The sequence below is a fragment of the Helicoverpa armigera genome, chromosome 1 (genome assembly GCF_030705265.1).
Source record: "Helicoverpa armigera isolate CAAS_96S chromosome 1, ASM3070526v1, whole genome shotgun sequence".
In the NCBI taxonomy this organism is placed as follows: domain Eukaryota; kingdom Metazoa; phylum Arthropoda; class Insecta; order Lepidoptera; family Noctuidae; genus Helicoverpa; species Helicoverpa armigera.
In genome coordinates, this window is record NC_087120.1 from 12,945,643 (window position 1) to 12,961,899 (window position 16,257).

Sequence of the window (16,257 nt, forward strand, 5' to 3'; positions counted from 1 at the left end):
CCAACTACTCGAGACAATCGAGCGTCTCATTCGAGAAAACTAACTAGCCTTAACTTTGCTCGAAGCTCTTCGCGTGTTCCTGCATAATGCAATCCCGAAACCACTCACTTTACAAATTCGCTTAACGGAATGTTCTATTGTCTTTTCGTACTGTTGGTAAATTATTTTCGTTCGTTTAAATGTTCCGTATAAATAAGTTGATTGGTGGAAATGAAATGGTGTGTAATACGTCGACAGGTTTTTGAGTTTATCGCGATAAATATAGGAAGGCGCAGCAAGGAATTTAGTTTTGTAATTAATCAAATTTTATGCTTTTAAACATAAGTATCAAACTATATATAGAGCAAACATCAAAAAATCAAAATAATTAAACTAATAAGTATATTCGTTGATTTTATGTCCAATTTAGGATATGTTTCTTAGAAATTTCAGATAAAGTTCGTCTTCTTAATGAACTTTTCATCAACGTTCTTAGTTATTAAAAGCACAGTACCTACAGCATTACAATGTTAGTTGACTTTTCGACATCGCTTGTGCTTTATCTCAATAAAAATCAAAAATTCGATCGGAGTTTCACGAGTTTGTTACCACAACTGCACTCGGTCGGAATATTTCGGCCAAACGGAAATTGTTTGACATCCATATTCTGAATTCGTGTGCTTGTGAAAATTACTTAATCAAAAATAGAAAGTGCAGAATTATATTATTGTTATCACCTTTGGGGCGGGCATTCAGGATATAACAAAAATCTATTAAAATTAAAAATTATCCTTGGTTCACCGTAAGTGCTGGAATTTATCAAAATATATTTTGTTTAGTAAATATCTGTTTAGTGATATAAGGTTTGTGGGCGCGTTCCTAAAACTCATGATTTATGTACAGAATAAAGGAAATTGACATACTTTAATGAAGTTCAACATCAATAAAAAGCGGTACCACCGAACTTTTGCGAAATACTCCCTAAATTCATGCGAAATTATAATTTAACAACAGTTTGCTTGAAAAAGTTTTTATTTGATGACTTTTAGGCTTTGAAGATCGAATTTCGATTTGACAACGTCGCGTGGATTGTCAAAGTTACATTGTCAAGTGATAAACAATGTTGTTGGCTCAACGTGGGTATTACCGAGGAGTGAGCTGCGTGAGGGTTAAGGTGGTGAGAGAGCAGGTTCGTGGGCAGCAGAAGCAGGAGCTGCCTCCGCCCGAGTGTCTGCCGGTGTGGCCTCCGTGTCCACCACCCCCGCCGCCGCCCCCCACCCCGCCCTGCCCGCCCCCTCCCACCATCTATCCACCATTCTACTGCTGCCCAAGAACCAAATACGATGCGAAGTTCATATACATCAATGATGTCCCTCCAAGCACCAGATTCAAAGACTTCGTTGACCGAGCATCACAAGTCATGTTTTGGACAGAGCTGGTACGAGGTAAATTAACTCCCGCACTTATTCATTTCGGCACACAAGACAGCTCTTTGTTCTTCTGTTGTGAAGTTCCAGGTTTAACTAATTCGCGACACGCCTCGGTAGTTTCATGCTGAATAAACGCTTTCTAAAAGTACTCCGACCTTTTTCGTATCCGAGATGGTATCATCAGTAATAGAAATCACGAAACTACTTGTATTAGCAATAAAATTAGAACTGGGTAAAAGCAATCCCAGAGTTAGGGGTAAGATAGTTATATGGTAATCTTGCTACCCAGGCCGCCTACACACGGACGGGTTTTGCAGTAACTATTTCCAAACCTTTTTACTTACCAAGTTTTAAGAAATTCTATTATGGTAATACATAATTTAATCAAAATTCCGAGTTCCAGTCTAGCTTCTTAACTTCATTCGATATCAGACACGGATATCTTTAAAGGAATTTCTTCCAGTTGAGTTTCCGCACCCTGATTGGTCAATCAAGTGAGATTAATTTATAGAAAGTAGGTATTATTTGATATTTGAGTTTTGTAGCAATAAAAGCTTTGTTTTGTTTAACGAGCCTGATTTTATGTTCTTGTAGTTTATAACATGACATGTTATGTGTTTCAGGTTTTGCGGTAACACTTGGGCACGTTTTCAAAGAGCCAGCCACTATAAACTATCCTTTCGAGAAAGGGCCTTTATCTCCGAGGTTCCGAGGGGAGCATGCTTTACGACGGTACCCGTCAGGCGAGGAGCGCTGCATTGCTTGCAAGCTATGCGAGGCCATGTGCCCTGCGCAGGCGATCACCATCGACGCAGAGTCTCGCAGCGACGGCTCCCGACGCGCCACTCGCTATGACATCGACCTCTCTAAATGCATCTTCTGTGGTTACTGCCAAGAAGCCTGCCCCGTCGACGCTATTGTCGAAGGACCCAACTTCGAGTATACTACAGAAACGCGAGAAGAACTGATATATAACAAAGAAAAATTACTGAACAACGGTGATCGCTGGGAGCCAGAAATAGGAAGTAATCTTAGAGACAACCATTTGTATCGTTAGATGTGTATTTTTTTCTCTTGCTGATGAATGCATTTTATTATCATGTGTAATTTAATTTGAATTGAAAGGTTCTCAAGAATATGTAACAGGAGTTCTCACGCGTCTTAAGCAATAATGTGATGAAGAGCTTGGAAATTGAGTTGAACTACACCTCGCTCTGTAATGTTTTATTGACATAAATAAATTGTATTTTATTTTATAAGTAATTTCTTTTATTATTATATCTCAAGGCTAGCTTTCACCCTCGCCTCGGTTTCATCCGCGTTCTGAAAGGACTACTTTCTGCACATGTATAAAAAGTGTAGCTACATTACGGCCAAGTTTCATCAAAATTTATTCAGTCGTTTTGGCGTGAAAGTGTAACAAACACATATTTTTTTATGTAGTAAGTAATATTATTAGTAGTTCTATGTATGTTCATATACCAGTTTCTGAGCACCATGTTACAGAATTCAATGTTTTGGATAAACCAGAATGGCTTTTAAAAGGGCAGCTATGCTGCTGTTTTCACTATCTCTTGTTTACGCCATACGCACTGAAATAGACTGAAAACTGAAATGTTCATCAGACTTCCATTCCAAGTGAGAGCTTACAGGTACCTTCATCTAATATTTACAGTTGTTCAACGCAGACCAATACTAATGCATTTGATGCATGTTTATACCCAGCTGAATCAATATCATAAACACATGAAATATGAAGCCTAAACAGATGTTATCATAAAATATCAAATAAAATTTTAAAAATTTTGAACCAAATATCGCTTTTAAATCTAGCAAAGAGCGCATCTTTTGCCTCGTTACTATAAATTCATGTTTCGAGATATATTAAGAAAGTCTAGGCCCCTATTTCTTAAATTATATGCATATTTACTTGGACTACTTTTGGTTGTTACTTTACATGCTAAAAAGGATTGAAGAGATTGGAAATCCTCAATCTTTTACCCTTTTGGTTTGAGAGCGCCTTAAAGCGATGCAAAGCAACGTTATCTAACTTAGCATGCATACCCATATTTCATTTAAACAGATTCAAAACTTGAAAGCGTCTTATATTTATTTAATTTAAGTTTAAATCAAACTTTTGATAGCATTGTTTTGTTGATATGAAAAGTTTTCATCAGCATACGAGTTTACGTATTGTTTTTCTCATTTTATTATTTAAAGTTTTTAAGAAGGTTTAAGGTAAGATTTGAGGCTTATAGAATAAAAAAGTTTCAATAGATAGCAACATTTTGAATTCTTACGTTTTGCAACAGAGATACGAAGAACTTAAAATATTAAACAAAAGTATACAATTTGTTGACACGTAAATTATTCATATTTTTTTTTCGATGAAATTATAATTTCACAGCGGTTTCCAATGGAAAAAACCTGTACACTAAAAACGGTTGAAACAGTACAATATTTCCAAGCCCTGATACGAATGTGGCATGAGAGAAAAATACAGACAGATAATACACCAAATAATAAATGGACACTTTATTTGATGATTTCCAATACAAACGATACGAGCTCGAAACATTATTGACTCACATTCCAATATTTACAACCTTTTCAAAGAATAAAAAAGAATTTATCCAACGCCAAATGATTAGACTGAAAATTAAAGTATCCTTATACCAATAAAACATGATTAGGGTTCGTGTTGAACGGCAAAGTTAAGCCACTGCAATATTAATTAGCCTAAAAGTATTTTCACACAAACTTCAACCCAAAAGTTGATTTGAACTTTCGAAGTTAAGAATGCTGGACTCAATTTACTTTCTTGATACTGACTCCTTGATATTCCGTCTTACCTAAATATATTACTTGGTATCATGAAAGTTCATCATCTGCCTAGCCTTTTCCCAACTATGTTGAGGTCCGCTTCCGCTTTAGAAGCCAGTACCAGTGTTTTACAAGGAGCGACTGCCTATCTGGCCTCCTCTATCCAGTTATCCGGGCAACCCAATACCCCTAAGACTGGTTTTCAGACTTACTGGCTACCCGTAACGACTGCTGAAGATGCTCAAATGACGGTTCATGAAAGTTGCGGTATGCTATTGTTTGTGATTCCGTATTCTGATTCATAATAGCCAAGTTCTGTAGACCCAATTTCTACGACCACCAATACCACATAATTCACTGAAACTGAATTTCGCAACTGCAGTTCGATGAGATACCTACTTTGAAAACTCCTTTTAATGGTAAACTACTGTACAATCGTATAAAAAAGTTTTTGTCGGCTTTTTGTGGGCTTTACTGTAAGGCTTCCAAGCTTACTGATATAAGTAGCAACTTTTTCTAAATAAGCGTGGGGTGTTGTTTAGTGTTTATATGCTTACTGATTGCTAATACACCTGCTATACGATTATACGGCCAATTTGCGTGTAAACCTAGGAACGCCAGTATCTTGGGTACAGTACATTCAGCTGAGCTGTTTATGTTCCCAGATGACTGCTCGCTAGCCGCCCATCGCGTGACTTCACAACCATTCATGGATTAATTGCGTGCTTTGTTTCATACCACTAATATTTTGCCAGTCATTAATTTTAAACAAATGTACATATTTGTCAGAACTCTGTTTATACTTACTTGTCACGTGGCCTATAAAGTGAAATAATAATATTCGGCTTTTTTGTTCATTATCGTGTCGGCAGCGGCGTTGTATATGTAAGCCGTTCAATTTCGTTGTAGCAAATTATTATGAGCGCGTTGGTATGGTGGGTCGGCGGTGCTCCCGGGACTCGTATGTTGGGTTTTAAATCGTAGCAACGTGCTGATGCGAGCCGGGAGGACGCGCGCCGTCCTAGCTCATTCGTTAGGTAAATGCGTTGGTAAAAGGCCATTAGGGGCAGCGCCGGTACTACCGTGATACCGCCATTTAATGGCCTCGATTAACAGAATTAAGCCACAATTACTTTCTTCTCAATTCGATTATAAAACACTTGCTTAGTTCAAAGTAGCCGTTTACTGTAATTTAGGAGTAACTTCTACTTATCCAGGCAAAATTTTTAAGCAAAGTTTATCTCAATTAATTAATTAGATAACTTTCATGACATGATAAAGAAAGTTGAAAAAAATAGTAGTTAAATCTTTTTATCGGAAATGAGAAAGGAGAAGTTTGCGTGCTCCTAGCAGTGTAACAAGATGGTTGGAGCGAATTAAAGAGAAAACTCCCGAAGTCAGCTCAATTGAATTCTAAAATGCAGTGAACATGGCCGCCGGCAGGGGTAGTTGTGCCCGAGCCGGCATTGAACGCCCGACTCAATATAGATGAGACGACAATGTGGACGCCGCGGCTTCACAAGTTCAGCCAGATAAATCTTTGCATAAGCTTGACTTTAGTTCAACATCCAAATAACAATGAAGCGTATTTTACATTAAATAAGGCTAGCCAGCTTTCTCTTTTAGTAATTTTGCTTTTCGTCTTTTATTTCATCGAAAATTTTAAAACCCTTTTTTATCCTAACAAATTAGATTTGTAGTCTAAAAACTGTTTACCAAAACTTTCTTCTTTCTAAGTGGAAATAAATGGTTATATAAATAAAAAAAAAAAATATTGATAAAATACTTAATTACAACAACCTAAACCTATGTCCTTACTTCATTTCGATACATATTTATTGTACCACTCAAAAACATACATATACGACTGTGCTTCCCAGACAACAAAGCCATGTGTAGCGACTATACAAATGTATCAGATAACAGCAATTGTCTGGTACAGTCGGCGCCTTTAGCCATCATGTCCACGGCTCCAGATAATCCAATTGATGGAGACCACCTTTGACTGGCTGACAAACTGCGTAAGGGAATAGCAACTATGCGCAGCTGGTCAGACCATTTGTGTTTGCAATTCAAATAAATTCGAAGGCTTTATCGTCGGCCCGATGTAGGAAACTCCCTTTTATTTTTATTCAGTACATTAATAGAAGTGTAGTTCTGTAATGTCGTTTTACGGAAACAGGCAGTAATTGGATGGGTTTGTGATGTTAAGTATTTGTGGCTAGGTTAACTTATTGATTGATTGATCCTTTTCTTTTTGAATATCTTAACACTCGATATTCTTTTTCATTGTACCCCGTCGGGCACAGCAAAGTAATAGTTTTTATAGAGAGCAAAGTTGGTAATTTTAATCTATTCCCATGTCCAAGTATAAAATCTTGAAGCATCTAAAATCGCTTAGAGTTTTCATATTAAAATCTGTGAACGAACGAAACGTCTGGTCCTAAGACTGACTGCGTCATCTATTTCATAGAAGAGACCAAGAGCATCCACTATTTATGAAATATGCAGATCAAAAGCGCTCCATCTAAAACACTATGCGATCTAATTAATTAAACTGAAACTCGAACATAACCTGCTCAAGAGACGCTAGACGAAAGAGGTGCCAAGACTGTTGAAGATATTTTCACTACCTAGGCACCTAAAATGCCAGTGCGAGTCTAGTCTTAAAGTTTTCAGCTCTATTTGACGACTAATAAACTCGTGAGGAGTTATATTGAATTGAGAGACTGTAAACGATATGCTTGTACGATATGGCGTCATAACTTTAAAACTACAGTTTTATTGTATGAGCTGTCTCAACGACTGTGGTGCACGTACCAGATTGCAAGAAAATACAAAGACTGCCTTTGAAGTCCTGTCATGTAGAAATTTTATTAAATATCTATAATATTATTTTTCTGTGTACTTGGAACTGGTTGAAACATTAACAATAGGTAGTCAAAGAATGCTTCTGAGTTCCTGTGTATTTAGAAACTATTATTTTATTTTTCTGAGTACTCAAAACAGTTTGCAATATTTACAATGAGAACATTTATTGAAAGACTTAAGTCAGTTTGAATTCTATAGGACAGTGTCGACCACAATACGAGAATAATAGAGTAGTAAAAAATACTACTTCTGTGAAAATCTCTCGAACGAAACTGAGAATAAGAGACCGACTGCTTTTCAGAACGGTATATTGGTAAATTAGGAGCGATTCTTAAATAAAACATTTCTACCTGCATTCGCTTTTCTGAATGTATTTTTTCGCTTTACTGTTAAAAGGTTTTTATAGTATAATTTCCAGAGCTGTTTCCCTGCGAGCTTGGGCGACCTCACGATATAAAAATTTCCTTAATTTATGTATTGTGACGGTCACTTAACTTTTGCCCTTCAATTATGTTTAGGTTTGTAAATCTGTTTTTTTGCTCGTTGAAAATTGGAAGATTTTTAAATGCTTTTTTTAATAGCAATTGATATTCGAAAATTATGTAAATCTACATACAATAATTCTGACAAAGGTATCACCATTATTAGGATTTCGTAGGTATTAGAAGGTTAGGTTAATTTCATACTTTTAACAAAGCAAAGTCATAAAAAAATCTAGTACTTTAATTTTTATGAGAATTAATAAAAAAGTATTTCTGTTTTCACCGATATACATTTATGAGGTCCAATTACACCGGTTTACGTAATTGGTCCGTTAAACGAAAACTTTTTTAAAGCCACGTAGCGGAAAATTCCGTATCAACCACTTTTTGTTCAACCTTCGTTTGGAAATCAACCGATTTAGGAATAAAAATACCAAATGATATTTAAACGGTTCAAGAAAGTTGTAGTTAATTGTTAGCAGCTGTTTTTACTTAATCGACCTGTTATCTTTTTGTTTAACTTTGTGTCTAAGTTTTAGGACTTAAATAACTGTAAATAATATTGAGGTAGGTACTTTAGAGACCGGGAGATTATTTCTATTCAATGAAAATTCTTCATTAAGTTTTTAACTTGAAGCTGATTCATTGAACTTGAAGGCAGAAGTAACAATACAATATAATAAACAAAATATTTGTATTTGAAAGAATACTGTTTAAATTGCTGTCCAAATTAACCATCAATATCAACTATAACTATTGATATAAAACCTCTGCAGTACCAACCTATAATGTATCAAAACAACAATAGTGAGTCTAAGTACAACGGAAACTCATTTAAAGCCAAGCATCGGCCACCTAACTCATAAGATTTATTTGAAGAAGCGCCAAGCAATAACTTTTTCAAAGAACTCCCCTTGGAAAGGTGAATAACACAATAACATCACTTCAATTAACTCAACCTCGGTATTGGAGGCCTACTTATGTTCAGCAAGTGGGCCAAACACATAACTTCTAAGGATATGATTCTAAGTCACAGCTACTCCATAATTATAGCCCAACCATGTTTTCCACAGCAAAATACTCGTCGTTATATAATTAAAATAAATTCTTTGACGACCTAATTGGACGTATTGGATTGTTCAAGTTTTAAAATCACTTCGGCTTATAACCAATCTTCGGCATGCAAAAAAATAATTATTGAGTTATCACTGATTTCATAGAAATGTTAAACCAACGTGCTCAAAGTATGTAGTTTTGAAACACAGCAACAAAATACGCAAAATTAGGAAATCCAGGCGGTGGTTGGGTGAACTACAAATGTAGTACATACTTAAATAGTTTACCCATTAAACTGGCATAATACCGAACAGTTTTCGTATTACGAGGAAATAAATGTAAATGAGTTTTTAATGTTATTTTTTAAAGACCAGGTTACCCGTAATGGTTTCCAAATGAACGCTGAAATTGATATATGCGTGCTATCGTTTGCTAGAAATATTGAGGTGCACTAAGTGAAAATAGAACTAGGTTGTTTGAGGCGAATATTGCTTGTTTCTCACATAGCGTTTTCACACTAGCGGATTTATTGATAGCCTGAACAGCAAAAAAGGTAAGTCGGTTTTAAACGTCATTTTTGTACAGCTAGTTATCGTTGTTTGGAGTCACGGTGTCAAATGAAAAATCCGCTGGTGTAATAGTGCTATTATTTTTGTATCTATTTACCAAATACGGAATGCTAACCGGATTCGGTGAGGACGTGATTTTGCCCATGATTCTTTGTTCTATTTCCTTTTCCCCTTGGACGCAAAGCCAGTTTCGAAATTGTATTAGTGTCAATCCTCAGGTAGCACCGAGGTCTAATTAAATACATTTGTTTTAAAACTTTTAGTAGCCGGATTCGCTAGTAAATGGAAAAATGCAGTAACTAATTGAAAAACTTTGGACAAACTAGATCTTTCGGTTTTGTTACCCTTTTGTGTAGCTACTGATTGACTGTAGAAAATACACTTTACCCGTTTTAACAGTAGGTACTTACTTACGTAGTCATTATTAAGTAATCTGTGCCACTACTGAGAAAAAATACGCAAACAAAAATAGCCAATATTGGACGACATACGAATTTATAGTACAAAAACAGCAATCAATATACACTTATACATACAATATACACTTCCGATTGTTGTATGTATATATTATTATAGAAATATAGATTCCCAAAATATGGATTGGGTTGTCAATAGGGACCATATTTGGACGTATGAGATAGAAGTGGGTACCACAGTACATCAGAGAATGCCCTGGACTGTAACAATATACTGAAATTGAATCTAATCACAACTTTGACGTTCCAGTACTGTGTCCTGTGGTCTAATATGTATGTAAAGTCCATGGAGAACAAAATTACAAGCGGAGATGTCATAACGGAAAATCTCCTAAGAAAGCAGCGCACCAAAATGCGGGTGTTCGGGGGACGAGGAACATTACTGTCTCTGCTGTCATACGCCTTCTTTGGAACCACACATTTTTGTAATACCTACCAAAATTCGTTACAAGATGTCTCAAAGAACGCCTCTTTAGTTCTTGCCGTAAGTATTTGACCTAGAGAAGACACTTGACCTATCTGCCTTATTGGCATCTCCACACATCTTTACTTACTCTTTGGTCTAGTCATAAGTAAGATCGTTTGTATTTCGGCTATGGTTTACAGAAGCGGTGCTCAACAAAGGCTGACAGCCCAACGCAGTTGACCCTCTATCTAAGGATAGATACACGGTTCAAGAAAACTATTGAACCAAATTCGAATTCCAAATATTGCTTTGAAATTGGTAGGTATTTGATGACAGTCTTGATTTAGTAGTGCATGTATGTATAGCTTTTATCAGTAGTTTCAATTGCGTCCTGCGGGAACTACTTCGAGCATCAAAGTCAAAGTCAAAAACGTTTATTGAAAATAGGCTAGATTCTAGCACTTTTTCACGTCAAATAATACAAAAGGACAGCACTCCCAAAACGCCCTCCTTTCACCACTTCCTAGTGTTATGGCTGGGATGAAGAAGTGGTGAAGAACAAACTTCCCAGCAACACAGCTGTCCATTACAATTTAATTATAATCAAATTACAATTATACAATTGAATGTCGTTTTCAAAACAACACTTGTTGTCCATCCAGATGAAAGAAAGAAGTTCTCATCAAAAGATTATTTCAAATTGGAACAGTCGTTCCTAAGATTGCCGCGTTCAAGCAAATAAATAAACTATACAGCTTTTTATACTTGTTATAGATTCGAGCAGATGAAACTTTACATACGCGAGTATTTATACAAGTCATTTGAAATTCTTTTTAGTACTTCCACAGCAGGAATATTTTATTCGTATATGCTGAAAAATGTTCACGTAATCCGTTATAGGTTCATGTATCGGAAGCAAATAGACTTGCCTTACAGTCTGTGTCAAGGCTAAGTGTCTCCGGACTCTGGAGACAAAGAAATGAGATAAACCAGCTTCAGGAATAGGAAAACATATGTACCTATCACTTTGATATTACAATGCGTTTTTTTAGAATAAATATTGTGCCTAACTGAAGCATTTTTGACCATACAATGACTGATATTATACAGGCGTAAGTTTGTGTGTGTGTGTGTGTTAGGTTTTTTTCTTCCGTGACACGGTCGCAAACGTCTTAACGGTTTTTAATGAAACTTGTCAGTAAAATAGTTGATACTGTATATACCTACACGGGAATAACAGTATCTCTTTACGGGGAATAGGGGAAATAATATTTCTTCAGGAGACGGGTGAAAATTAGTAAGCGATATTTCTGCGAAATAAATATTGTAATTCCAAAGCGATCAGCGTGAAAAACCAATAAGCATATGAATTTTACAACAAGACTACATGAAGTCAACTATGCTGAATTTTTTGCAATAAACAGTTCAATAATTGAGTCTAGAGCGAGGCAATAAAACTACCTCATAGGTACGAACACTACGCTTGACTGAGCACTATGACGTTCATAATTTTAATCTCAACTCCGTTGCATCAGATTCGATATAAAGCAAAATTCTAATATCCATGTTATTCAGATTTGCATCCAGCAACTGCTCATTAGTCGAATGCAAAATACAAATATTTTTACTTCAAAATATATCCTTTGCTAACTGTATTTTTTCAGCATGATTGGTTTATACGTCGCGCATTCATTAAGGCGTGTAGGGATCCTTTGCAATCAAATAAATGACCCTTTCGTGACCCCTGCGCATCTGTGGTACAAACAAATAATAAATACTTTTACGTTTTTCATTTCAACAACAATTCCTCAATCACGTTTTATTTTATAAAAGTTTTCTGTCTCTCTGATAACCACAAAGCTAAGCCGTGCCTGCTCTAGTGGTTTACGTCAATAGTTAAACTTTCTATTGTGATTCGTCTTGGCTTTGAGGGGAATCTCGAACTGACAACCTCTAGCTTGCCTCGCTTGTCTCGCCTTATCCGTAAGCACAACGTATTCCGCAAATTCCTACATATAAACTTGTGTACGCCTTTGTCTGTGGAACTCAACTGAGCAACAAACAACGTTGGGGATTAGTTCAAATATAAATGACAGACAGTGTCGATAACTGATAAGGCTCGTTTGACAATGTATCTGGATACATGCGGTAGTTATAGTTGCAAAGTGGGATTTGAATTGCTGTGGAGCATTCGAGCGCAGCGCAGACTTCATCAAAGAACGAGTTCAAGCTCGTTACGTTATTGTACGGCTGTGGTAGTCTTCAGCACGTCGTGTCCCGAGCGTTGACCTATTGGTAATGTCTAATACATTACCACGGCCCGATAGCTGCTCGTGCTACTTTTCTCATTAGTACCCAACTCGATAACTCATATCTTGTTCAAGTTTTGCGCTGGGGTATGACGTGGATTACGTTTTCTGTAAATACTTTAACTTGTTTGGTTGGATAAATATAATGTGCATGGTTATAATGCGCTTGTTTGCCCATTACGGTGTAGGTATAGGTAATAAAGGTGAAAAAAACTTACTTCTTTGGTACATATGTATTTCCATAATTCCCGATTTAGTCATCCTTCTAAGAATTAATGCAATTAAAAGCAAAAAGAATTGTGTGTATACCTGTGTTCTGATGTATATTTTGAGAACATGAAAAGTGTCGTGGGACACATGAATCTGATCAAAGATTGTCAATAAGTAGGTGGCATTTTGTCCTATATTGTGTAGGAAGAACAATAACATAGGTGAGAGCGAGGGCGGACCTGATCAAGGCTCTTGTTTCTTCGAGACAAAAGGATTTAAAAATATGTATTTCTTTTACTATTTCTTTACCTTTTACGTTATAGTGACAATGACAGACCTATAAATCCCTTATGAAAAGAAAATACAAGTAGGTAGTTTATTTTATGAAAGGAATACAGAAGTTTTCAATTGTGATTCCAAGTAATGCTGCCTCTATAAATGATGAGAAAATGTTCAGAAAAGTATAGATATTCTGCGTACCGCGAAGAAGTATTATTTTTCATTTTTATTTAAACAGACTCCTGTTGAATGTTTGTGAATAGGGACGGCCAGTGTTATATATTAAATAAAGCGACCTTACTCGTATTTGTTTTAATGAAAACTCGGGTTGACGTTATCTGTAATTAAAAACAGAATGTACACAGTCCAGTGTATCGGATTTTATATCAACTGATATTATCGACAAAGAGATTCTATCTTTTGTACCTATTCGCATTAGATTATCTCGCTTGATTTTTCAGCAGCTATATTAATATAATGGTGTTATTTATCTTTGAGTATTTATGCGAAAGAAAACAAAAAGGACTTTTATGAATATCATTACTTTTATGAATGGAAGTAAACTACACTATTGTTTAAGTGATGCCTAAAAACGCCTGAAAATGTAGTAAGTATATACCTATGTAGTTAGGTATCTGCCTAACCTGTAACGGAACAATTTCATCCTATTACTTATACATATAAAATATATACTTCATTCATCTTGACACTAAAGTTATTATTATACGTTCCTAGTTATATGTAAAAGTTTGTTAGTAAAAGCATGTCGCATTCAAGCATTATGCGGAAACACAGAATTGTTCGAAACGGTTACGTGTGTCGACGCTAAGTTTCGCATACACTTGTGTAACTCCTGTACAGCTAGTGCCAAAGAATAAAATGTTCTGTAAAATAAAGATTAAAAGATAATATATGCAGACTCAAGTTGATACCAGTTATCATAGCGTAGCCTTTTCCGAACTGTGTTGGGGTCGACTTCCAGTCTAAGTACCAGTGTTTTACAGGAACCAATTCCCTCAACTGACTTGATCTAGCACTTTCGTACTTGAGAGGCATTTACTTCAACCACTAGGCTATCGTTTCTACTAAAATCTAATGAGTAGCTTAGAATTTCGCCTCACTAACTACTTAGCTAATACCAGCTATATAGCAAAAACACTCCATCTTACTCCATACGTATACCTACGTACCTAAGTACCACTATATTTTCCAATGTACAGTCAGGTACGTCTCACGGTCCTTTAAGATAAATATCAATATCTCACAATTTTACGAAAAACAACATTGCAAATTCAAGAAATTGCAAATTAATATGCAAGCGGACTGCAGTTGTTTTGAATCGTTCATCTCGGCGCTCCGTAGCGGACACCGTTTAATTTTAAATGGAAGCCGTCGCTATTCCTTATCAAAGTCCTAACTAACTTAGGTCTGTATTAACCGTGTTTATGTCGATATCGTCACGACGGATAACGTATAAGACTATTCACTTATAATCTTTAGTGGCAAACTAGGTCAAACTCATACACATGGGATGACAGACATATACCTACGTGCAAAGTTATGAGTCTATAGACAACACTCGTAACCGAATTCACCAATCAGTTGTCTACAAACTAGAACTTATTGTTACAGCCAAACAAACAAGTAGAACAGAATATCTTAGCCGTAAAACGTTAAGAAAACGCTTGTTTCAATTTTCCAGCGCTTTGGTATTTCTTTTATTTTCATATCAGCTCTAAACCGATAAACGGTGAGTCAAGTTTGTTGTCACAGAAGTTGTTTAACAACGTTTAATGTATCGAAGTTTTGACGTGAATGCAGCAAACGGGAACTAAGTTTGTGGAATATTTTGTATATAAATATGTGTATGATTGTAACGTACAGGTTCGATATTCGAGCGCCTACAACTCCGCACTTGCCGACCTCGCACGTTGATTGGATTCTGCGACCTACCTACAGAAAAGTTTACGTTATAACATACCGTCGATAAGGCTAGATGAGATTTTAAATAACAAGCAATATGTACTATTTTTGTGACACTTATGTTGATAGTAAAGTTACATAATCAATTGTAGTTAATTTTTTGTAATGCTAAGTGAAAAGTCCCAAATTCTACAATAACATATGTACCTATACTATGCGCCCATTCGCACGTAAAACACATGTCGTAGAGTAGCAGAAGCCAGCCAGATTACAGCTTGATAGTACAAAGAGTCACGAAGCTAAGCCGCAGACGTACAGCCCCACAGACATGGCGAAACTATAAGGGTTCCGTGGCACCTACATTAACTAAAAGTTCTGTCTGAGAGCGACCACCTTTGTGAGTGGTCAGCAAACCAAATTAACCTGTAATAACAAAGACATTTCATTGAAGGTATGCTGCCCTCTCAAGCCAAATGCGAAATGTCTGCAGTAAATGAAATACACTCAGCGGCACGGAATCTGGCCCAAGCACATTTGAGCCTTATAACCATTATTTAAATGAAAAATTTGAATTGTTATTTTAAAATTGTTTAATTTACTCATTTTCCAAAAGAATATGACTAACAAACAACAGAATTGTGAGGATTTTCATTAAGTTTCATTGAGTTAGAAAACAGAGTCCTTTACCGCAATAATCACCATAAACTTTTTAAATTCAACATTTTTAACAAAACAGAAAGTTATCGAATTTTAATAATGGGTGTTTCTTCCTCTTGATCTGATGACTGCCTGCATACGATCTGGCATGCTCTGGATGACGTTTTTTATCTCCACTTGAGAGATCTCCTCTCAGGCAGCTACCAGCGCGGTTTTCAGTTCACTAAGAGTCCGTGGTGGGTTACGACTTGCTTGGACCTGTCTTTTAAGCATGTTCCAGACATGTTCTACAGGATTCATGGCTGGGTTTCTTGCAGGCCAGTCCAATTTTTGAATAACGACCTCGAACAAGTACTCGGTTACGCAAAGAGCTGCGTGAGGTCGAGCATTGTCCTGCATTATACAAAATTCTTCACTTCCTATGAATCCCTGACAGGGTAAAACATGATTTTGAAGGATCTCTTCAATATACCGCTCTGTTATCAGACGACTTTCGACAACCAATAATTCAGTACGGGCTTCTGAACTTATGCCTCGCCAAACCAAGATGGGCCCACCATGAAAAACGACTGTTTGCTTGGTAGTGGTGGGAAGAAACCATTCTCCGCGCTTTCTCCATCCACAATCACGGCCGTCTGGACCTCTTAAGACGACTCTGCATTCATCGGTCCATAAAATTTTACTCCATTGGTCATGCGTCTAATTTGCATGTTCTTTTGCAAAACTAAGTCTGGCTATGCGATAGTGCGGGAGAAGTTCCGGGCCTCGAGTTGGTCTTCGAGCACGC

The 16,257-nt window shown here is 36.5% G+C and overlaps 1 protein-coding gene across 1 annotated transcript; it reads left to right on the top strand.

Moving 5' to 3' along the window:
* The first annotated feature begins 1,069 nt into the window (after positions 1 to 1,069).
* On the top strand, positions 1,070 to 2,635 carry LOC110374273 (NADH-quinone oxidoreductase subunit I). The gene is made up of 2 exons (XM_021331929.3): positions 1,070 to 1,424; positions 2,033 to 2,635. The coding sequence occupies exons 1-2, from the start codon at positions 1,100 to 1,102 to the stop codon at positions 2,464 to 2,466; spliced, it is 759 nt and encodes a 252-aa protein (XP_021187604.1). The 5' UTR covers positions 1,070 to 1,099; the 3' UTR covers positions 2,467 to 2,635.
* Positions 2,636 to 16,257: the final 13,622 nt, after the last annotated feature.